The sequence below is a fragment of the Nakaseomyces bracarensis genome, assembly GCF_045282275.1.
Source record: "Nakaseomyces bracarensis strain CBM3 chromosome Unknown Scaff9_0, whole genome shotgun sequence".
Taxonomy (NCBI): Eukaryota; Fungi; Ascomycota; class Saccharomycetes; order Saccharomycetales; family Saccharomycetaceae; genus Nakaseomyces; species Nakaseomyces bracarensis.
The window spans coordinates 637,709-660,370 of record NW_027263970.1 but is presented as its reverse complement, the minus strand read 5'-3'; the positions used below and the strand labels follow the sequence as shown (position 1 = coordinate 660,370).

Below are 22,662 nucleotides of genomic sequence, written 5' to 3'. Positions count from 1 at the left end.
ATAGCGGTTTCTCCATATGAATACGATATCGTTTTTACGTAGTTTTCTTCCTGAAGTATCCAAAATACAATAAGGTTAAATGACTGGCCTTCTCCTTTTTTTTCTGTATTAGTATATTATTTCTGGTATATCTTTTTAACTTGTAAGCCCACGAACCAAACGTAGTTATGCCAGCTTGGAATAACTGAAATCGAAACCAACTGCCAATAATCATTCAGAACACTATTATACTGAGTTCAACCAAAATTTTTTTTTCTAGTGTTTTTTTTTTTTTCAATTCTATCGTTTCTTTCTACTTCGATTTCTGTGGGCCCTTTCCTCCGGGCTTGGAACAATGGAAGGCCATCCCATCGAGACACATCGCATGATTTTCGCAAAAACTCTTCTCGAAGACTATTACCCGGCTGATGAAAAATATTATGGATCATCTATTAATAGAAATGGATCCGGGTAAATTTCATATTTATAATGTTATTTTTTTTCTTTTGAAAATGGGTCGCAGGATGAGGTTCGAACTGGTGAAAATTTGTGTAATCGTAGTTTAGTGTTGAATAGGAATAATTTTATACGTACTTACATTTTGTATCATACAATTACCTGATAATGTATGTCTAGTTCTTTAAATGTACATATTGATCTTGCATAATAATCTATCAAAGTGACCTTCCTACAAAAATGAACTGGCTTGGTCTGATTTTAACCACCAGAAAGATCTTATAAATATGTTCGCGAAAGATTTAAATAAAAATAACTTAATAATTTATTCAATTTCATAGGACTAATTGTGACCTATTCTATTCTAAGTTATATATATACGTAAAAATAATTAGTTTTTTTGTAAAAAAGGTATACGAACGAATAAGAAAATATTTATATGAAGCATCGTGTTCATACAATTTGAGGAATTAGAAGTACCAACAAGGCCAACCACCATGAGTTATTCATAGTGACTGAGGCGCCGCCGTTTGAAGAACCATCGATCAATGAGTATGTTATGCTACCGGTATGAGTTTGATCATCCGAGCCCACAGTTGGGAAGAATGAGACAACAGCGGTATCAGTGGTACTACCCTTGTCGATTTTAATCGTCGTAGGTTCAGGCTGCGAGTAAGAGTATGAGGTACTACTTGAGTTGATACCGCCTAAGGTGGTGGTGCCGGTGTGTGTCTTGCCGTCAGAGCCCACGGTTGGGAAGAAGGAGACAAGATCGGTTTCTGAGGAGCTGCCGGAGACAACAGTGGTGGTGTATGGGCTAGGCTCGGAGAAGGTCTCGGTGTTGGAGTTGGTGTTGGAGTTGGAGCCAGTCTCGGTGTTGGAGTTGGAGTTCGATCCAGTCTCAGTGTTGGACTTAGAGTGCGATCCAGTCTCAGTGTTGGAGTTGGAGCCAGACTCAGAGCCACTCAACGTGTAGGTGGTGGTGCCGGTGTGTGTCTTGCCGTCAGAGCCCACGGTTGGGAAGAAGGAGACAAGATCGGTTTCTGAGGAGCTGCCGGAGACAACAGTGGTGGTGTATGGGCTAGGCTCGGAGAAGGTCTCGGTGTTGGAGTTGGTGTTGGAGTTGGAGCCAGTCTCGGTGTTGGAGTTGGAGTTCGATCCAGTCTCAGTGTTGGACTTAGAGTGCGATCCAGTCTCAGTGTTGGAGTTGGAGCCAGACTCAGAGCCACTCAACGTGTAGGTGGTGGTGCCGGTGTGTGTCTTGCCGTCAGAGCCCACGGTTGGGAAGAAGGAGACAAGATCGGTTTCTGAGGAGCTGCCGGAGACAACAGTGGTGGTGTATGGGCTAGGCTCGGAGAAGGTCTCGGTGTTGGAGTTGGTGTTGGAGTTGGAGCCAGTCTCGGTGTTGGAGTTGGAGTTCGATCCAGTCTCAGTGTTGGACTTAGAGTGCGATCCAGTCTCAGTGTTGGAGTTGGAGCCAGACTCAGAGCCACTCAACGTGTAGGTGGTGGTGCCGGTGTGTGTCTTGCCGTCAGAGCCCACGGTTGGGAAGAAGGAGACAAGATCGGTTTCTGAGGAGCTGCCGGAGACAACAGTGGTGGTGTATGGGCTAGGCTCGGAGAAGGTCTCGGTGTTGGAGTTGGTGTTGGAGTTGGAGCCAGTCTCGGTGTTGGAGTTGGAGTTCGATCCAGTCTCAGTGTTGGACTTAGAGTGCGATCCAGTCTCAGTGTTGGAGTTGGAGCCAGACTCAGAGCCACTCAACGTGTAGGTGGTGGTGCCGGTGTGTGTCTTGCCGTCAGAGCCCACGGTTGGGAAGAAGGAGACAAGATCGGTTTCTGAGGAGCTGCCGGAGACAACAGTGGTGGTGTATGGGCTAGGCTCGGAGAAGGTCTCGGTGTTGGAGTTGGTGTTGGAGTTGGAGCCAGTCTCGGTGTTGGAGTTGGAGTTCGATCCAGTCTCAGTGTTGGACTTAGAGTGCGATCCAGTCTCAGTGTTGGAGTTGGAGCCAGACTCAGAGCCACTCAACGTGTAGGTGGTGGTGCCGGTGTGTGTCTTGCCGTCAGAGCCCACGGTTGGGAAGAAGGAGACAAGATCGGTTTCTGAGGAGCTGCCGGAGACAACAGTGGTGGTGTATGGGCTAGGCTCGGAGAAGGTCTCGGTGTTGGAGTTGGTGTTGGAGTTGGAGCCAGTCTCGGTGTTGGAGTTGGAGTTCGATCCAGTCTCAGTGTTGGACTTAGAGTGCGATCCAGTCTCAGTGTTGGAGTTGGAGCCAGACTCAGAGCCACTCAACGTGTAGGTGGTGGTGCCGGTGTGTGTCTTGCCGTCAGAGCCCACGGTTGGGAAGAAGGAGACAAGATCGGTTTCTGAGGAGCTGCCGGAGACAACAGTGGTGGTGTATGGGCTAGGCTCGGAGAAGGTCTCGGTGTTGGAGTTGGTGTTGGAGTTGGAGCCAGTCTCGGTGTTGGAGTTGGAGTTCGATCCAGTCTCAGTGTTGGACTTAGAGTGCGATCCAGTCTCAGTGTTGGAGTTGGAGCCAGACTCAGAGCCACTCAACGTGTAGGTGGTGGTGCCGGTGTGTGTCTTGCCGTCAGAGCCCACGGTTGGGAAGAAGGAGACAAGATCGGTTTCTGAGGAGCTGCCGGAGACAACAGTGGTGGTGTATGGGCTAGGCTCGGAGAAGGTCTCGGTGTTGGAGTTGGTGTTGGAGTTGGAGCCAGTCTCGGTGTTGGAGTTGGAGTTCGATCCAGTCTCAGTGTTGGACTTAGAGTGCGATCCAGTCTCAGTGTTGGAGTTGGAGCCAGACTCAGAGCCACTCAACGTGTAGGTGGTGGTGCCGGTGTGTGTCTTGCCGTCAGAGCCCACGGTTGGGAAGAAGGAGACAAGATCGGTTTCTGAGGAGCTGCCGGAGACAACAGTGGTGGTGTATGGGCTAGGCTCGGAGAAGGTCTCGGTGTTGGAGTTGGTGTTGGAGTTGGAGCCAGTCTCGGTGTTGGAGTTGGAGTTCGATCCAGTCTCAGTGTTGGACTTAGAGTGCGATCCAGTCTCAGTGTTGGAGTTGGAGCCAGACTCAGAGCCACTCAACGTGTAGGTGGTGGTGCCGGTGTGTGTCTTGCCGTCAGAGCCCACGGTTGGGAAGAAGGAGACAAGATCGGTTTCTGAGGAGCTGCCGGAGACAACAGTGGTGGTGTATGGGCTAGGCTCGGAGAAGGTCTCGGTGTTGGAGTTGGTGTTGGAGTTGGAGCCAGTCTCGGTGTTGGAGTTGGAGTTCGATCCAGTCTCAGTGTTGGACTTAGAGTGCGATCCAGTCTCAGTGTTGGAGTTGGAGCCAGACTCAGAGCCACTCAACGTGTAGGTGGTGGTGCCGGTGTGTGTCTTGCCGTCAGAGCCCACGGTTGGGAAGAAGGAGACAAGATCGGTTTCTGAGGAGCTGCCGGAGACAACAGTGGTGGTGTATGGGCTAGGCTCGGAGAAGGTCTCGGTGTTGGAGTTGGTGTTGGAGTTGGAGCCAGTCTCGGTGTTGGAGTTGGAGTTCGATCCAGTCTCAGTGTTGGACTTAGAGTGCGATCCAGTCTCAGTGTTGGAGTTGGAGCCAGACTCAGAGCCACTCAACGTGTAGGTGGTGGTGCCGGTGTGTGTCTTGCCGTCAGAGCCCACGGTTGGGAAGAAGGAGACAAGATCGGTTTCTGAGGAGCTGCCGGAGACAACAGTGGTGGTGTATGGGCTAGGCTCGGAGAAGGTCTCGGTGTTGGAGTTGGTGTTGGAGTTGGAGCCAGTCTCGGTGTTGGAGTTGGAGTTCGATCCAGTCTCAGTGTTGGACTTAGAGTGCGATCCAGTCTCAGTGTTGGAGTTGGAGCCAGACTCAGAGCCACTCAACGTGTAGGTGGTGGTGCCGGTGTGTGTCTTGCCGTCAGAGCCCACGGTTGGGAAGAAGGAGACAAGATCGGTTTCTGAGGAGCTGCCGGAGACAACAGTGGTGGTGTATGGGCTAGGCTCGGAGAAGGTCTCGGTGTTGGAGTTGGTGTTGGAGTTGGAGCCAGTCTCGGTGTTGGAGTTGGAGTTCGATCCAGTCTCAGTGTTGGACTTAGAGTGCGATCCAGTCTCAGTGTTGGAGTTGGAGCCAGACTCAGAGCCACTCAACGTGTAGGTGGTGGTGCCGGTGTGTGTCTTGCCGTCAGAGCCCACGGTTGGGAAGAAGGAGACAAGATCGGTTTCTGAGGAGCTGCCGGAGACAACAGTGGTGGTGTATGGGCTAGGCTCGGAGAAGGTCTCGGTGTTGGAGTTGGTGTTGGAGTTGGAGCCAGTCTCGGTGTTGGAGTTGGAGTTCGATCCAGTCTCAGTGTTGGACTTAGAGTGCGATCCAGTCTCAGTGTTGGAGTTGGAGCCAGACTCAGAGCCACTCAACGTGTAGGTGGTGGTGCCGGTGTGTGTCTTGCCGTCAGAGCCCACGGTTGGGAAGAAGGAGACAAGATCGGTTTCTGAGGAGCTGCCGGAGACAACAGTGGTGGTGTATGGGCTAGGCTCGGAGAAGGTCTCGGTGTTGGAGTTGGTGTTGGAGTTGGAGCCAGTCTCGGTGTTGGAGTTGGAGTTCGATCCAGTCTCAGTGTTGGACTTAGAGTGCGATCCAGTCTCAGTGTTGGAGTTGGAGCCAGACTCAGAGCCACTCAACGTGTAGGTGGTGGTGCCGGTGTGTGTCTTGCCGTCAGAGCCCACGGTTGGGAAGAAGGAGACAAGATCGGTTTCTGAGGAGCTGCCGGAGACAACAGTGGTGGTGTATGGGCTAGGCTCGGAGAAGGTCTCGGTGTTGGAGTTGGTGTTGGAGTTGGAGCCAGTCTCGGTGTTGGAGTTGGAGTTCGATCCAGTCTCAGTGTTGGACTTAGAGTGCGATCCAGTCTCAGTGTTGGAGTTGGAGCCAGACTCAGAGCCACTCAACGTGTAGGTGGTGGTGCCGGTGTGTGTCTTGCCGTCAGAGCCCACGGTTGGGAAGAAGGAGACAAGATCGGTTTCTGAGGAGCTGCCGGAGACAACAGTGGTGGTGTATGGGCTAGGCTCGGAGAAGGTCTCGGTGTTGGAGTTGGTGTTGGAGTTGGAGCCAGTCTCGGTGTTGGAGTTGGAGTTCGATCCAGTCTCAGTGTTGGACTTAGAGTGCGATCCAGTCTCAGTGTTGGAGTTGGAGCCAGACTCAGAGCCACTCAACGTGTAGGTGGTGGTGCCGGTGTGTGTCTTGCCGTCAGAGCCCACGGTTGGGAAGAAGGAGACAAGATCGGTTTCTGAGGAGCTGCCGGAGACAACAGTGGTGGTGTATGGGCTAGGCTCGGAGAAGGTGTCCGTGTCGATCAACGTGTACGTGGTGGAGCCGGTGTGTGTCTTGCCGTCAGAACCCACGGTTGGGAAGTAGGAGATCACATCGGTCTCGGAACTGCTGCCCTTGTGGACTGTGGTAGTCGTCTCAGGAGGCTGCGAGTAGGTGTCCGTGTCGATCAACGTGTACGTGGTGGAGCCGGTGTGTGTCTTGCCGTCAGAACCCACGGTTGGGAAGTAGGAGATCACATCGGTCTCGGAACTGCTGCCCTTGTGGACTGTGGTAGTCGTCTCAGGAGGCTGCGAGTAGGTGTCCGTGTCGATCAACGTGTACGTGGTGGAGCCGGTGTGTGTCTTGCCGTCAGAACCCACGGTTGGGAAGTAGGAGATCACATCGGTCTCGGAACTGCTGCCCTTGTGGACTGTGGTAGTCGTCTCAGGAGGCTGCGAGTAGGTGTCCGTGTCGATCAACGTGTACGTGGTGGAGCCGGTGTGTGTCTTGCCGTCAGAACCCACGGTTGGGAAGTAGGAGATCACATCGGTCTCGGAACTGCTGCCCTTGTGGACTGTGGTAGTCGTCTCAGGAGGCTGCGAGTAGGTGTCCGTGTCGATCAACGTGTACGTGGTGGAGCCGGTGTGTGTCTTGCCGTCAGAACCCACGGTTGGGAAGTAGGAGATCACATCGGTCTCGGAACTGCTGCCCTTGTGGACTGTGGTAGTCGTCTCAGGAGGCTGCGAGTAGGTGTCCGTGTCGATCAACGTGTACGTGGTGGAGCCGGTGTGTGTCTTGCCGTCAGAACCCACGGTTGGGAAGTAGGAGATCACATCGGTCTCGGAACTGCTGCCCTTGTGGACTGTGGTAGTCGTCTCAGGAGGCTGCGAGTAGGTGTCCGTGTCGATCAACGTGTACGTGGTGGAGCCGGTGTGTGTCTTGCCGTCAGAACCCACGGTTGGGAAGTAGGAGATCACATCGGTCTCGGAACTGCTGCCCTTGTGGACTGTGGTAGTCGTCTCAGGAGGCTGCGAGTAGGTGTCCGTGTCGATCAACGTGTACGTGGTGGAGCCGGTGTGTGTCTTGCCGTCAGAACCCACGGTTGGGAAGTAGGAGATCACATCGGTCTCGGAAGTACTTCCTTTGTCGATTGTTACGGTACTTGGGTCGACTGGGATATATTCAAGACCTGGTCTTATTGTATATACTGTAGTCATTGTTCCATTTCTGTTTAGTACTAAAGTTCCCAAGACAAAGTCATCTACTGAATTAAAACCAGCAGGTAGTTTGACTCTGAAAGAAAAGTGGTTTGGACCAAAGTATAATTCCAAATAACCAAGTATAATTTGTACACTTTTAATAGGATAAATCGCGGCAAAGTAATTATCGATACTATTAGCAAAGTTTGCTAATACGATGTTGTTACTATTACCTTTATCTGGATCCACTACGAAAACATTTTTCCCATTACTTGTTGAACCATAATTAAGGGTATATTTGTTACCGTATAGTGTCTGTTGAATACCGTCATCAAACCAAAGCTCACTATTTTCAACTGTATAGGAGCTCCCCGAGGATCCTTTAGGCGGAGCTCTTTGACCCTCCTCCATATACAAACTGGAATTAACAAGATTGTAACTCTGACCTTTAGGGAATGAATCAATGGTGGCAAACTGTATATTTTGTAGATCAACAGTAGTTGCTATATCTAAACTGATAGAACTTAGATACATTGTAGAGTTGGTGTTTGGAGCCGCTTTTACAGAAAGGCGATTGGCAGAGAAAACACTACCAATGATGTTCACTTGTAATTGACTTGGAGAGATACTATTATCTATCTCAAATATACCATTGGTAATAGATATGGTGCTGCTAGGTCCTGTGAAAGCGACTAATAAACCCTGATTAGGTTCGTAAGCCTTCACAGAAAAATTAGTAACTTCGATAGCAGACTTAAAAACCACACTTCTAACGTCACTTTGTAGAGCTAGGTTATAGAAGGGTTTTCCATTGGGATCCTTGGTTATAAAAGAGTTGGAGACAAAGTTGACTTCGTCAGTCCAAAATCCTGGCACATAAGGTAGTGCAAGAGCTGGACTAATCAAATAAAGAATCAGTAGGACGCTATATCCAATCATTGATTCCTGAAGATTAAAATTCTCTTTGATTTTTTTTTCTATTGCTTTTAAAGGATGGTTATAGAAAAGGTTTATGTGCACTAAACAGTGAATGAAAAACCAAGAAAATACTCTCATTTATATATATTTGTTTTGATTGATTTTTTTTTTAGTTGTTTGTTTGTTTTTGTGTGTGTTTGTTTTGTTGTATTGAATTCATGCTTCTATATTATAGTCAATGTGGGAAACCGAACAATATATATTACTAGCTATTATTTCCTTATCACCATCTTCAAAGACAATGTTTATAGATTTATTATAGTCTACCAAGTGTACCGTCCATTCCCTTAATATCATTATGAAACTATCATCTCTACTCTTTTACTTGTACTTATTGACTAAGGAAAAGAAATAGAAATAGAAATAGAAGTTTAGGAACTTTCGGAGGAACAATACTTATAGTGTTTCAAAATTTCAATAATAGCATTCTTTGTAAGATGATGATTATGCAAAAGTCAACTTAACAGTAAAGACTAATTTTTTCATCAATAGTAGTAAAATAGTTTTTTTCTTTTTTAGCCACGCTAGATTTGCAAATTGATACAGGCATGGAGTTCGACTGAGATGAGATGATTTTAAAACCTAGGTATTTGACGCAAGCTTTGCTCTTAATAGTTACTTTGAGAAAGAAAATTTATAATTGATAGAATTTCTTTTTTTTCTTGTCAAATACCTAGAAATTGAAGGAGATAATAACAATCGTGCCTCTTTCCTAAGAAGGAATGATATTAGTTGATACATGATTAGAAAAAGAAAATCCAATATGAAGCGTTTCCTATTTTGAATACTCAAAGCAGGAAACATTAAGATTTTAAAGGTTTCTAAATTGCTGGTACACCCGTACACAGAAGAAAAAAAAATTTTTTTCTTGTTAAAGAGTCTATCGCAGGAAAGGCGAAAATTTTAGTGTTCTGAAAGTCGTAAAAAAACGAAAATCCCTTGACCTGACCCGCTTCAGGAGAGTAAGCAGATGTTAGTGTTAATCGATCGACATGATAATGAAAATCAAACATTTCTTCTACTGTCATTTTATTCATCTCATTTATAATACCTGCTGATTAAATTACCGACAAGACATTGTTTTATACACTAAAATTTTGCAGGACTTGAACAGAATACGTTGTTCTATTTCATCCGTTCCTTGCTTCTTAATAATAAATTGTATAGCGGTTTCATGAGTTATAAACTGGAGGTACTTTAATTACACACATTGGATATTACTTGAATATTTTTAGAAACAATGGTAACTTCATTTTTTAGTCCCCTCCCCGCCCCATATTTGCAGCGCAGATTATTTCTCCGTTTCAGCAGTATTCTCAGCCCTCCTCGCATTACCTGTGAAAGGACAAAAAAAATTTCTTGGTTTATTTATAGACTAACAAAATTTCGGCAAACAGGTTTAAAATATTCAAAGATCGACGCAGAGTGCGTAGTTAACTTTGGAATGGCAGATGATCTTTTCATTTACCTTTCAGGAATATCTCTTGCTCTGTTGTCTAACAGACATTACACCTTTTTAGAAACCTTTCCTATTTTTAACTTATTTACTCCTCTTAAATTGCTGTCCCTTTCCCAGTTTATTGTAATTTAATTCTAATTTCCTTTCGTACGATATTTTTACTTGCATTTTTATGTATACAGTGCATGGAAGTTTTAATATGTTTGACTAGACCTATTAATATTTGATATGCATGATTTCACGTAGCTAGTGAAAATAAAATACAAGATAATAATAGAATGGACTGTCATTATGGAACAGAGAAAGTAACTCCTCAAGTAATTTAACTTCTTGCTCATGAACTACAGTAGAGTTATTAACTTGAAAATTTTTCACAACTACATCAAAACTCTATTAATATATCTTCGATTAATAATAATAATAGTAATATATTAAACTAAGTTAATGAGTTAATATATATCTTATATAGCAGAGTGCACTTACAGCTAGGAATGAGTTTTCATTGTATGGGATTCTATGCAGCAACGGTGAAATTGGAGTGATTGGCTTATGAAACAGGACGTGGATTAACATTCATATTTACAATAGAGTTAACTGCGTAAAAAAATAAACATCATTACTTTTCTATTATCCAGCAGGATGTAATAATATATGCATCAAGTAGGTATACATATAAAAAGAAAAGACTTGTACTAGAGAAACCAATCAGAGAAATGAATAACAACTGTCAAGTCTAGTTTTTGGTCATCTCATGACATCTATATAAAGTTCTCTAATTTTTTTTCCTCGTATTCAGCATTATTTACTATGGTTCTTTTGCGTACATCCTATCGGTCAATTCAAAAAGTACCTTGTGCTACTCAAAATAAATGTACAAAAGAGATTGATGGTGATACTTTTTTTTTTTCTTTTTTGGTTATTTTTTAGAAACTTGTCTTCTGGTTACAACAGTATCGCTTTTATACTCTCCTTCTCCTTCTGATACACCAAAAGTCTAGACTTCCAGACAAGAGTTATCTAACATGTCGAGCACTAGATTTCTTTTTTCTGAATTACATTTAAATTCCAATTAATAAGGAACACAAACCATTTACGGCGAGGCATTAAATTGCTATAAGCTTATTGGAAACTGATTAAAACAGAATTAGTATAAGCAAACATTAAGTAACAATCAGTTATTTCTTCTAGTGATTAACCATCCCTTTTCAGTAACCCTTCCTGATATCTAAATTAGGGTAGTAGTAAAGAAATCCTAATGCCGAATTAACATAAATTAATATAAGCTAATCATAATTCCACATTATACAGTAAGTTCAAATTAATATAGGATAATCTTAATTCCAAATTAATATATTAACCATGTCTCATAAATTTAAGGTTGTTATATTTGTTGAATCTCTAGATATTTTCAATTCTCAAAGAAGTGATGAAATGTTATGCTATTGAGTTTTTTTCGAGCCATGCACCCGAACATCTCAAGGTGTTAAATTAGTGCTAATTCAGCAACAATTATCGGACATTGTCTTATTTAGCGACTAAATGAAACAATATGATTTTACTCTTATATTATTAATGATGACATTTGGAACATTTGTTGTGGACCATAATGGTAATATAACATAACATAACGTACTTCCTAAGTTATTGTATGCTCTCCAAATCAAATTTAACTCATATTTGTGCCTTCAAAAATAATGAGATTAGTGACTATTGTTCATTGTTATAATAGTAAAGCAGCCAAAACTAATGTGAGGGTAGGACTTTGACCTCTTTCAAACTAAATCCAAACTCGTTTGTTAATTTATTAGTTTTAGAGGATTTTTTTCTTTATAGAGTTATTTTTTTTTTTTTGGAAGATAAAATCAGGGAGTCATTTGATTAGTTATGAAATAGAGAATTGTTAAAACTAGTATACTCTAGATACCTCTTAAAGGGCAGAACTTCAACAGCTAGTGTGAAGACTGGGTCGTGAAAAATAACAGAAAAAAAGTAGAAGAAAAAAATAAGGTAACTTAGCAAAAAGACACTAAGATGTGCTTCTTCGAAAATGAAATTTGAGAAATTTGAGCGTCGAAATTCCTAAATCAGGTGCTTAAAGATATGAAAATCACCTCACTTTAAAAACTATTGATAGCTGTATTCCTAGAAACTCAGATGCCTTCTAGAGAATCACAAAGATATCTTTATTTTTTTTATAAGCCTTAGTTATTGTAAACAAAAGGATCCGATTGTTATATTTAGTCTTGCTTTTTGTTAAATAGTTTATAAGGTTGAAAATGAGGCTATACTTTTTGTTTTATTTTCCTCTACATATAGTTTCTCCAGTTGGACGTTATTACATCGTGTTCCAGTAATATCTGTAACAGGGTAAAAGATAGTTAGCAACAATATTTATATAAAGACACATAAATTGTTCAAATGACCTTGGATCGCATTTAGCTGTTGTGGGAAGCTGGTTTATATAACATAATTACAGTAAAGTTAAAGCTTATTTGGACAATATTTGCTACGAAAGGTTTTTATCATTATGTATTACTAGTTAAAGCAAGCCCAAAAATCCTTCTTATGACAAGTTACAAGGAAAAATTATCACAAAATCTACTAACAAAACATAAAAATTTATTCATAAATCAGATTATTGTTGAACGCTGATTATCCCTATTTTGGTTAATACAGCTAAGATATATTTTCTACATCAAGTTAAATAAAATAGTTATTTTTGAAATTATAGATGCTCATCTTCTTCAATTCATCTAAGTGTTGTCACTATACATCTTCATTTAGACATATTGCTGCGAGTTCATGCGTTTTTCAAATGCTAGAGTCCAAGGATAAAATTGTACAGAATATCATTTATTACTATAGTAATACCTATAGTCAGGCTTAGTTTTCAATTTATTATTTTATAAAATTAAACTGTACAAATAACGAGTTATAATGATCAATAATTGGCAGAACAACAACAACATTTAAATAATATTGTTCAGGAAATAATAAGAAAAGTTTAACATCGATATAATAATTATCATAACTACTCATCTTTTTAATTCTTACCGAACGATACTATGTTCACTCTCTTCTACAGACCAATTTTTAAGAGATATTTATCCAAAGACTTATACTAAAATTAATAGTAAGTAGCGAAAATGTAAGGAACATATTACGTTATCAGTTCTGTTATACATGAACATAATAACGGCGGTTTAATAACTTCTGTAATTAGACGTAGCTATAAAGATATTAGTGACCCCTTACAAAAATAATCTACACACTAGTAATTAAATGGAAGCCCTGATGGCTATATTTAATTAAGACCACAACTTTGATAGGTACAGCGTAACTACAACCCTGACATTCAAAGAAATCTAAATTGATAGTGCCACTTCAAAATCTTTAACCCTTTATATTCACAACTGATGGTTTAATAGTACATGTTAATATATATACTAGATTCAACTGACAGTTCTTGAGATTTCTGCACATTACCTATTAAGGAATTAAATCCAGCCAGATGAATGAAGTTGACTAAGATTTGTCGAATGGCCGATTTGTAACAACTCAATATTAAACTTGAAATGAACTTCTTGATGAATCGTTTAACTATTCCCAAATTTTACCCCTCATCTTTGGACTTTAACCCCTATAATGTTATTGTACCCATGCTATAGAGCTACTATTTTACGATAGATATTAGTCAGATTAAAGTTGTTTGTACTCTATGTTATTTCTTTCTGGAAACTTCATAATATTAAATGTTTCATTCTAAAAATAGACATCACAAAATAAATTACAACAGTTACTTCCATTTACAATCACCAAAAATTGCAAATAAATGATCGTCAGTATCTTTTTAATGGAATAAGAACTTTAGTTAGATAAGACTTATAAGCTGGGATAGTGATTCCATGAATGGCAAGGTCTTAAATACTGCCTTTACCAATGTGACCTTACATATCTAGAAATGTGGATATATGTACTCTAGGTTTTATTGTTAGATAATATATATTATTTGCATCAAATATTCCAAAGTACATTTATATAGTTACCAAAACTTGTCAAAATTTCATTTATACTTCCTTTCGGGTTTTAGTAAAGAACATTTCACATTAGCCAAATCATAAAACGTCATTTAGTAGGAACCTTTTTGATCTTAGATATAAAAGAGGCATATCTATTGTATGATTAAATATCCAAAATTAAACATAAATATGGAAAATTTCTTAGGGTGATACCAATGTGTTATGAACTTCAATCCAGAAATTATATAAAATCTACCATATTAATCATGTTTGTTGTCAATCTACTCCATTCTTCATAAGAAAATTATTTTCAAACTGAAGCTCTACTACCAAAATCCATGCCTAATTAAACAACAATTACACATTTGAATTTATTTTACATAAACTTTTAGCAAATGCTAGCTCCGCCAATATAGACGTTATTCATAAGTTATCCTCGCTTCAGCTGTGCCATAGTAGAGATTTGTAACCGTTATCCGTTATGAAGCTGAAGGAGTTTTACTATAAAATAGAATAAAACTTTCACTAGTATATATATAAAATGAAGACCGCAAATATCCTAACTAATAACGGTCATTTCTTCTGGAATCAGCCTCATCTTCATATGAATTACCACCATAGTTTCTTTGACTATTTTCATTGGTTGAGTTAGATGAACCGTACAAATTGTGACCAACAGTATCCTCTCCATAGCTGTTTTTATTCGTAGTCCCCCATGTATTTTGACCCACCGTATCAGCACCATAATGTTGTTTATTACTGGAACCATATGTATCATTACCATAAGTATCATCACCATAATGTTGCTTATTAGATGAACCATAAGAATCATCGCCATACGTGTCATCTCCATAGTGTTTTTTATTTGTAGATCCATAGCCACCATCACCATATGTATCGTGGCCATAAGCATTATTATGATTTGCTGGTGTGAAATCATCATCATCTTTATCATTATCCCTTCTACCGCTTTGAGATGCACCATAGGAATGATCGCCATACGATTCATTAGTCTTTGGTTTATGATTTCTATTTGTGGCACCATAGGAGTCATCATTATAGGATGTTTTCTTATTAGTAGTAGACCCGTATGAACTATCATCGTATGAAGTCTTGTTACTTGTTCCGTAAGAATCATCACCATAGGAGCTCTTGTTCTTGTTGGATCCGTAAGAATCATCACCATAGGAGCCAGTGTTCTTGTTGGATCCGTAAGAATCATCGCCATAGGAGCCAGTGTTCTTGTTAGACGATCCATAAGAATCATCACCATAGGAGCTCTTGTTCTTATTGGATGATCCATAGGAATCATCACCATAGGAGCTCTTGTTCTTGTTGGATGATCCATAGGAATCATCACCATAGGAGCCAGTGTTCTTGTTGGATGATCCATAAGAATCATCACCATAGGTGCTCTTGTTCTTGTTGGATGATCCATAAGAATCATCACCATAGGAGCTCTTGTTCTTGTTGGATGATCCATAGGAATCATCACCATAGGAGCTCTTGTTCTTGTTGGATGATCCGTAAGAATCATCACCATAGGAGCCAGTGTTCTTGTTAGACGATCCATAAGAATCATCACCATAGGAGCTCTTGTTCTTGTTGGATGATCCATAGGAATCATCACCATAGGAGCTCTTGTTCTTGTTAGATCCGTAAGAATCATCGTCATAGGAGCCAGTGTTCTTGTTGGATGATCCATAAGAATCATCACCATAGGAGCCAGTGTTCTTGTTAGACGATCCATAAGAATCATCACCATAGGAGCCAGTGTTCTTGTTGGATGATCCATAAGAATCATCACCATAGGAGCTCTTGTTCTTGTTGGATGATCCATAAGAATCATCACCATAGGAGCCACTGTTTTTGTTAGAGGATCCATAAGAATCGTCTCCATAAGATTCCTTATTCTTGTTAGATCCGTAAGAATCATCGCCATATGAATTCTTGTTCGATGAATTATAGGAATCATTATTAGAGGAACCGTATGAATCAGTATTCTTATCATCATCATGGATTGACGTCTTTGAGAATTTATCTCTCACAGTTCCTTCCAATTTGCTAAAATTATCCTGACCTATATGACTTTTGAATTTCTCAACTCTATCCTTTCCAATAAAGCCCTCAGCCTTACTCAAAAAGTCGTTGCTTCCTTCATTACTGTTGCTGTTATCATTGTTATAATCGTTATCATTACGATTATTATCATTATTGTAATCGTTTTCATTACGATTGTTATCATGATCGTCGCCAAAGGCCTGCTTTACTTTATCAAATAGCCCCATTACTTCTATTGCTCTATTATTTTATATCAATAAAGCTTGAGCTTTTTATTGTAATCGGAGCAATATAATGTAGTAACTGGTAAGAATTAAAAAGTTATGCTACTTATGCTTTTAAGTAGGTATACATTATATATAACCACTTAAGGTTTTTTGATCCTCTTTAATTGAACCCCTAAGCCAATCGTTAAAAAAAACCCCTTATGCACTGAGTAATGAAAATAAAAAGAATAGAAACCCTTTAGAAAAACTGGCAAGATCTTTAAAACTGTGAATTATAGAAATAATACCGATTTGTGCACGTTCTCCACAGCCTTTGAACTTTTAGGGAGTGGAATCCAGCCAAGAAAATATTACAAAACCTCAGATCAATGGTATCCTCCTTCTCTGATCTTCTTCAGTATATGACCCAGTAGATATTTTAAAGACATAACATGCTACTGTCCACCCTTTTCCTCAAACCTCCATTGATATCTCTATAGAGAAAATCGAAGCGAGTGAAGACATGAAGGTAAAGAAAGTAAAAGGATTCCTAGGACTTTAACACAATTGAGATATTTAGGGAAAAAGGGCTTATTGGTGGAAGTAAAAACACGCATTCGTATAGATGACGTACTACCACGAGGTGTTAATTCAATTTTTAGTTTCTTTCTTTTTAATCCAGGTCCATGCCAGAGAAAAAAAGAAGGAGCTAAAAAAAGGCAAATTAGCCAGTGATGTGTTTAACTATAGCAAAAATGAAATCCTGTAAGATAGGATATCTACTAATACTAAACTTAGTCGTCTATTTTCGATGTATCTATATTATACATTATAGGTATTTCTTGTTATTGGATAAGAATGACAGAATTGTGAAATTTAGAAAAAGAAATAAACTATCTTTCTATCATATGATTATAATGAAGATATAAAAAAAAATAAAAAAAAGAAAAAATAAAAAAAAGGATCAAGAAATACATCATAGATTGGCTTGTCTATATACCAATCAAGCTTTGTTGTAACCATCCTATGGTTCTCCTTTTTATTTCACCATTTTCGTCTCTGTATAAACGCTGTTGTTCTAATATATCTATCATTTCATCAGCAGTTTTTCCCTTATCAATACCGTTTAGGATAAATTTGTAGAGTCTTTTCCTTCTTGAGAAAGTCTTTTTGTTACGTTTAATACGCCACTTATTACCATATTTCTCTTCTAATCCACGAATCGATGGGTTCCCACCAATACCATTAACATACTCCTCCCATATAGTTTTCACACTGGTAGGTGCCTTCAACAACATATAATTGAGTTCGCTGTTGGCATCCTTTAAATTATTCTTATTTGCCGTTTCCCTCTTTTTCGGTTGTATAACAGTATGTCTAATTTTGTTGATTTTCTTTAGCTTGTTACGCTTAATTTCATTTGGTTCGGTTGATTTACTCTGTTTCCCCTCCACGTCCACATCGGCCTCATCTTCTTCTTCATATTCCTCCTCTTCTTCTTCATCATCGTCTTCATCGTCTTCATCTTCACTAGCTACGGAAGAATTATCCTGCGGGGCGTTAGGTTTGTTATGATGTTGGTTATTAGTATTATATTCAATTGTTTTATTGGAATTTTTACGACCATTAACAGCAAAACCTGTAGTATTCGTACTATAGTTATTATTCTTCTGACTTTCTAAAACAGAATTATCGAGTCCTTGATTCTCTTGACTAGCAGAATTCTTCTTATCATAGTAAGTTGGCATTAAATGTCCCATATTCATATAATTCAATTGATTGATTTGTTGTTTCTTTTTCGGAGATAAATCTTCTTCATCATCATCCTCCTGGTAACCTTCTTCATCTACTTGTGTATTATTCATAGTTTCACGATTAATATGTAGTCCACTTGCATCAACATTGCTATTATTATTTGTATCATTACTATTATTATTGTTATTTATACCATTATTGGTATTCGCATGGTTGTTCAATACACTATTACTTGGTATCATTGAATCATTTAGAAGAGCACTAGAGTTTAAATTACCTCCATTAGGACGTCTACCATCTTCTAATTTATTATTTGAGTTAGAGTGACCTTGGTTAGAATTTGTATTATTTTCTATAATTGGAGGGAAACCGATATTGTAACCGTTTAGTGAATTATTATTGGAATTATGATTAGGCAATCCAGATAGGTATGGTGTCTTTATAGGGCCGTGACTTCCATTATTACCGGTAATTTTTCCATCAACTGACGTAAAATGCATATTATTTAGGGCATGTAAGTCATTATAAGAACTAGAAGCGCTAGTCAAGTTGGAGGAAACATACTGGGCGTTGGTAGTACCAGAAAGAGTGGAATGTTGTGAAAGCATGTTGCCGTTATTATCATTGACCTGATTTCCACGATCTCCAATCAAGGCTGCTTCCGTTTCCAGCCTATCCTCTAGGTTAGCTGGATTGATAGGCGTGAAATTGTGTGTACGTCTCCTTTTCTTAATTCCATTTGGATTAAGAATAAATGTCTTTCGTCTAGTCCCTGCTTTAGTTGCGTTTCTTATAGATCTTACCGGACTTGCACTATTTACGGAGTCCATTGTATTGTAATATATAGGTGCCATTGGATTTGCAGTTTCAGCAGTTGTAGTCGGCGTTGGGTGATGGTATGGCAACTGCGAGTCGTCTAGGGTATCAAGCACGTCACTTGATTTGGTCCTCTTTATTTTTTGTAAGTATGAGCTACTAACATTGGTTATAGAGTTCAGCAAGTCTGTTACGAATGTAGTCTGTGTTTGATCGTTTTCCATACCCGATATATCTATATGTTGGTCAACTTTATTCAGCTTCGAAGAGAGCTTCAAGAAGGCATGCGAGTTACTCTGCTTCAAATCCAGAATCATGGAATTTTGATCGTTTATCTTATTGAACAGGTTATCAAAGTTAGATTCCATTAGTGACAGCCGGCTCGATATCTCATCTAACTTAAACATAACCTTCTGCATGGACTCCACATTATCTGTTAACTGTTTATCGCTTCCAGATGTAGAGTTTATATCACCGTTGAGGTTCCCAGTTGTGTTTACATTAGCATTTACGCTATTTGTGTTACTATCAGCATTAGTATTATCATGGACATTGCTAGAGCCTTCAACATTGGAATTAGCCTCCGTCACCACCTCAACTACCTCATTACTCTGAACTTCAGGCTGCGGAATAGGTTCTCCATCAGTACCAGTTTTAACCAAATACATCTACCTTTAATCCACTCTTATTCAGTTTTTTGTTTTTTATTTTTTCTTCTTGATATAAATATCACTTCTATTTTTTCCTTTTTTTTCTCAATGTATTATATAAACACTTATCAATATAAACCTAATCTATAAAAGATCTTTATTTACAGAAATGGATATAACGAAATACGTCATTTTTTTTTTTTTAATTTTTAATTAATTTTTTTGTCTTTACAGTAGGTTCATCCATTTATCGATGGCAGGGGAATGGCTGTTCACCCAGTAAAAAAAAATTAGAAAAATTTGGGTTTTTTTCGTCAGAATGTTCGTAAACCACTATACAAACACACGTGAATATAATCACATGCTCATCTCGTGAAATATTGTATTTCCACCCCACGAATTCTGTTTCACAGACAAATGCCCCTCCACCTTCCCTTCCCTTCCCCCTCCAACTCTCTCTCTCTCTTTCTTTCTGTGGGCCACTCCCCACCGCCAGTCCTATTCCTTTCTCTCTCTGTATGAGAGAGAGAGAGAGAGAGGCTGTGTACGTTCAATTTACCCAAAGAGGAAATCCCCCTAAAAATTGGCTGTATCACTTAAAAGTGTAGGACTGTCCATTACCCGGATATCAGATCCCACGAGTAAGAAACAGCAGGACAGGGCAGTGTTCCCCCCCCTCCCTCTGCCCCCCCCTTTTAATTTGTAGTGAATTTTTAATAACTCACTGCCTTTTGAAGTAAGAGCAGTCTTTCCCTATCACTATCCGCTTATATTATTACAGTACGAATGGCATAGAGAGAGAGCCCTCTTATTACGTAGACATAGACATTTAGGCACGAAAACACCCAATGAAGACGTAGACACAGAGACAGACACAGACACAGACACAGACACAGAGAGAGTTGATCGATATCAAAATGACAATATTTCCCTCAGTAGAATGATTTACGGTTGGAAACAGTGAAAGCGTAGTGGGATATTGCGGGAAACACAATCGTAAGATTGTAGTGAGTTCTTATACCCATTACCAAAGACAGAACCATCTAAAAGGGAAAGTCCTGACGGATCATTAGAGGCGTATATTACAAACCGATGACGATCCTTTTTTTTCATATTATTCTTGTCTTTTATATCATTATTTGATAATTCGATGTATATAGTATATATAAACATAAGTGTAAAATATAACGAGAGCGCAAGATCGTTATTACAATATATATTCAAAACAAAACTCACAACACACACACACACACACACACACACACACACATCACATACAAACATACGCTATCTTTTAATAGTTACCACAAATAAAAGAAGATTTAAACTAAAAAATAAAAATGCTTGTGCTGTGGTTTTTAATGTTTGTAGGGTTTGTACAGGCTAAGAGATCGCTATTTGCGACTTCGTTGGTTACCTGTATTGAGAACTCTCAGCTATCTTCCAATAGTTTTAATGTGACGTTTAATCCAGACGACAGGTCGTTATATTACAACTTGGACATGACGACGTCTATTGACTCATACATCTATGCCTTAGTGGATGTGTATGCCTACGGTTTCAAGATTATTACTAAGGAGGTTGATCTGTGTAACATCGGGTGGAAGCAGTTCTGTCCCGTGCACCCAGGTAACATCCAGATCGAGTCTATCGAATACATCTCCAAAGAATATACGGATGAGATTCCGGGCATCGCTTACCATGTGCCAGACATCGACGCTTTTGCCAAGGTTAGAGTGTTTAGTGCTGATACAAACGCTTACTTGGCCTGTGTTCAGGTGTTCTTCAGTAACGGTAAGACTGTTTCACAAACAGCTGTGAAATGGGTCAGTGCAGTTATTGCTGGTATCGGCCTGCTACTGTCAGCAGTGCTTTCGTCGTTTGGCAACTCTAGAGCCGCTTCCCATATTTCTGCGAATACTATGTTACTATTCCTGTACTTCCAGTCCGTCGTTGTGGTCGCCATGGAGCACGTTCACAGAATGCCTCCTATTGCATCCGCTTGGGCTGAAAACTTAGTATGGTCTATGGGGTTAATAAGAGTGACCTTTATGCAAAAAATTTTCCGTTGGTTTGTTCAGTCCACTGGTGGTACTCCGGAGTTATTCCTAACCTCCAAAACCCAAAGTGTCTTAGCTCAAAGAACCTTCAACGTTCTGTCTCCAAGCTTGGTTAAGAGAGCCACAGAAATTCTTTATGGTAACCAGAACACTAAGATCTTCAGAGGTATTAAAAGATTAGGTTATCTAATGAGGATTGAAAGTACCTCTATTGTCCCTACTGGTTTTACTTTCTTTGTTCTCTGTGGTTACTTACTTGCTGCCATTATAATAGGCACAAAATATGCCGTGGAACTTTGTATTAGAGCAGGTTGGATGAATCCCAGGAGATTCTTATTATACAGGAAGAACTGGAGGCCAATCCTAAAAGGTGCGCTATTGAGATATATTTACATCGGTTTTGTTCAACTTACAATTTTAAGTTTCTGGGAGTTTACTGAGAGAGATTCAGGTGCTGTAATTGTCATTGCGTGCTTATTTGTTTGTTTGTCCTGTGGTTTAATGTTATGGGCAGCCTTCAGAACTTTACATTTTGGAAAGAAATCTGTGCGGTTGTATAACAATCCAGCTGCTCTTTTATATGGTGACGAATATGTTCTGCACAAATATGGTTTCTTTTACACTATGTTCAACGCTAAGTACTACTGGTGGAATATTGTATTACTTTGTTATATGTTCCTAAAAGCTCTGTTTGTTGGTTTTGCTCAAGGGTCTGGTAAGACACAAGCGTTAGCTTTATTCATCTTCGATTTCTTCTATACAATTGCAGTTATCAGATACAAGCCCTTCTTGGACCGTCCAACCAATATAATGAATATTTTCATTTGTGTTGTGACATGTGTGAACTCTTTCCTATTTATGTTTTTCTCTGATTTATTCCATCAAGGCTATCAAGTTTCGGCTATTATGGGTTGGGTTTTCTTCATTATGAATGCAGCCTTTTCATTGATATTGTTGTTAATGATCTTGACATTCGTATTGTTAATTGTTTTCTCAAAGAACCCAGATTTGAAATTCAAGCCTATAAAGGATGACAGAGCATCCTTCCAGAAGACAACTATCCCAAATCCTTTCGAGGAATCGAAGAACGCAGACTTGTTGGCTTCGCCATCTACATTCTCTAGTGATTCACCTCTCAATGAAAAGAAAGGAAAACGTAAGTTTACTGCTGCCGATGAACTATTGGCATTGGGTCAAGTTGCTGGTGATCACGACAATGGTTGGGAAAATGCTGCTGAATCTCCAAAGAACTATGATTCTGATAATGCGTTGTTTTCACCATTTGTTGAGGTAGAACAGTTTAACAACGATTCTGTCTTAAATGATCACAGTAGTTCCAGTGTTAATGACACATCAGTCCATGAAAAACAATCTGATAATAAAAGGAAGGTTTCACTACCTGGTAAAATTATTCGAGCCTTCTCATTGAAAGGTTATAAGGACAATTATGATGATGAAACTCCAAATTCCACACAAAGGAAGGTTGTAAATGATATTAGACCAGGAAGTTCGCATGATGATAGTTCAGAACAAGATGGTTTCTATCATGGTGGAAACGATTTTGAGAGAGAACCAGTTAATCCATTCGAATCTGATGCAGAAAATGAATATTCTACACCTAATCCAAACCAAGAAAGGTTTGACTCTGATTTAGACACGGAATCCTTTAGCTTTTCCTTTAATAGAGGTGTTGATCGTCGCTTTAGAGATGAAAGTAATTGATTTTTTAAAATA

General features: G+C 39.7%; 4 protein-coding genes across 4 annotated transcripts; 1 reads left to right on the top strand and 3 right to left on the bottom strand.

Annotated features, from left to right (window-relative positions):
- Positions 1-888: 888 nt before the first annotated feature.
- RNJ42_02522 (beta strand repeat-containing protein) lies at positions 889-7,980 on the bottom strand (the record flags this gene model as incomplete). Its single annotated transcript, XM_071052687.1, has 1 exon — positions 889-7,980. One exon carries the CDS (start codon positions 7,978-7,980, stop codon positions 889-891), a length of 7,092 nt encoding a protein of 2,363 aa, XP_070906534.1.
- Positions 7,981-13,943: 5,963 nt separating this feature from the next.
- On the bottom strand, positions 13,944-15,668 carry DDR48 (DNA damage-responsive protein 48; the record flags this gene model as incomplete). Its single annotated transcript, XM_071052686.1, has 1 exon — positions 13,944-15,668. The coding sequence occupies one exon, from the start codon at positions 15,666-15,668 to the stop codon at positions 13,944-13,946; it is 1,725 nt and encodes a 574-aa protein (XP_070906533.1).
- Positions 15,669-16,639: 971 nt separating this feature from the next.
- On the bottom strand, positions 16,640-18,886 carry HOT1 (Hot1p; the record flags this gene model as incomplete). Its single annotated transcript, XM_071052685.1, has 1 exon — positions 16,640-18,886. One exon carries the CDS (start codon positions 18,884-18,886, stop codon positions 16,640-16,642), a length of 2,247 nt encoding a protein of 748 aa, XP_070906532.1.
- Positions 18,887-20,208: 1,322 nt separating this feature from the next.
- Positions 20,209-22,650, top strand: RNJ42_02519 (transient receptor potential ion channel family protein; the record flags this gene model as incomplete). The annotated part of the gene is made up of 1 exon (XM_071052684.1): positions 20,209-22,650. One exon carries the CDS (start codon positions 20,209-20,211, stop codon positions 22,648-22,650), a length of 2,442 nt encoding a protein of 813 aa, XP_070906531.1.
- Between the last annotated feature and the right edge of the window lie 12 nt (positions 22,651-22,662).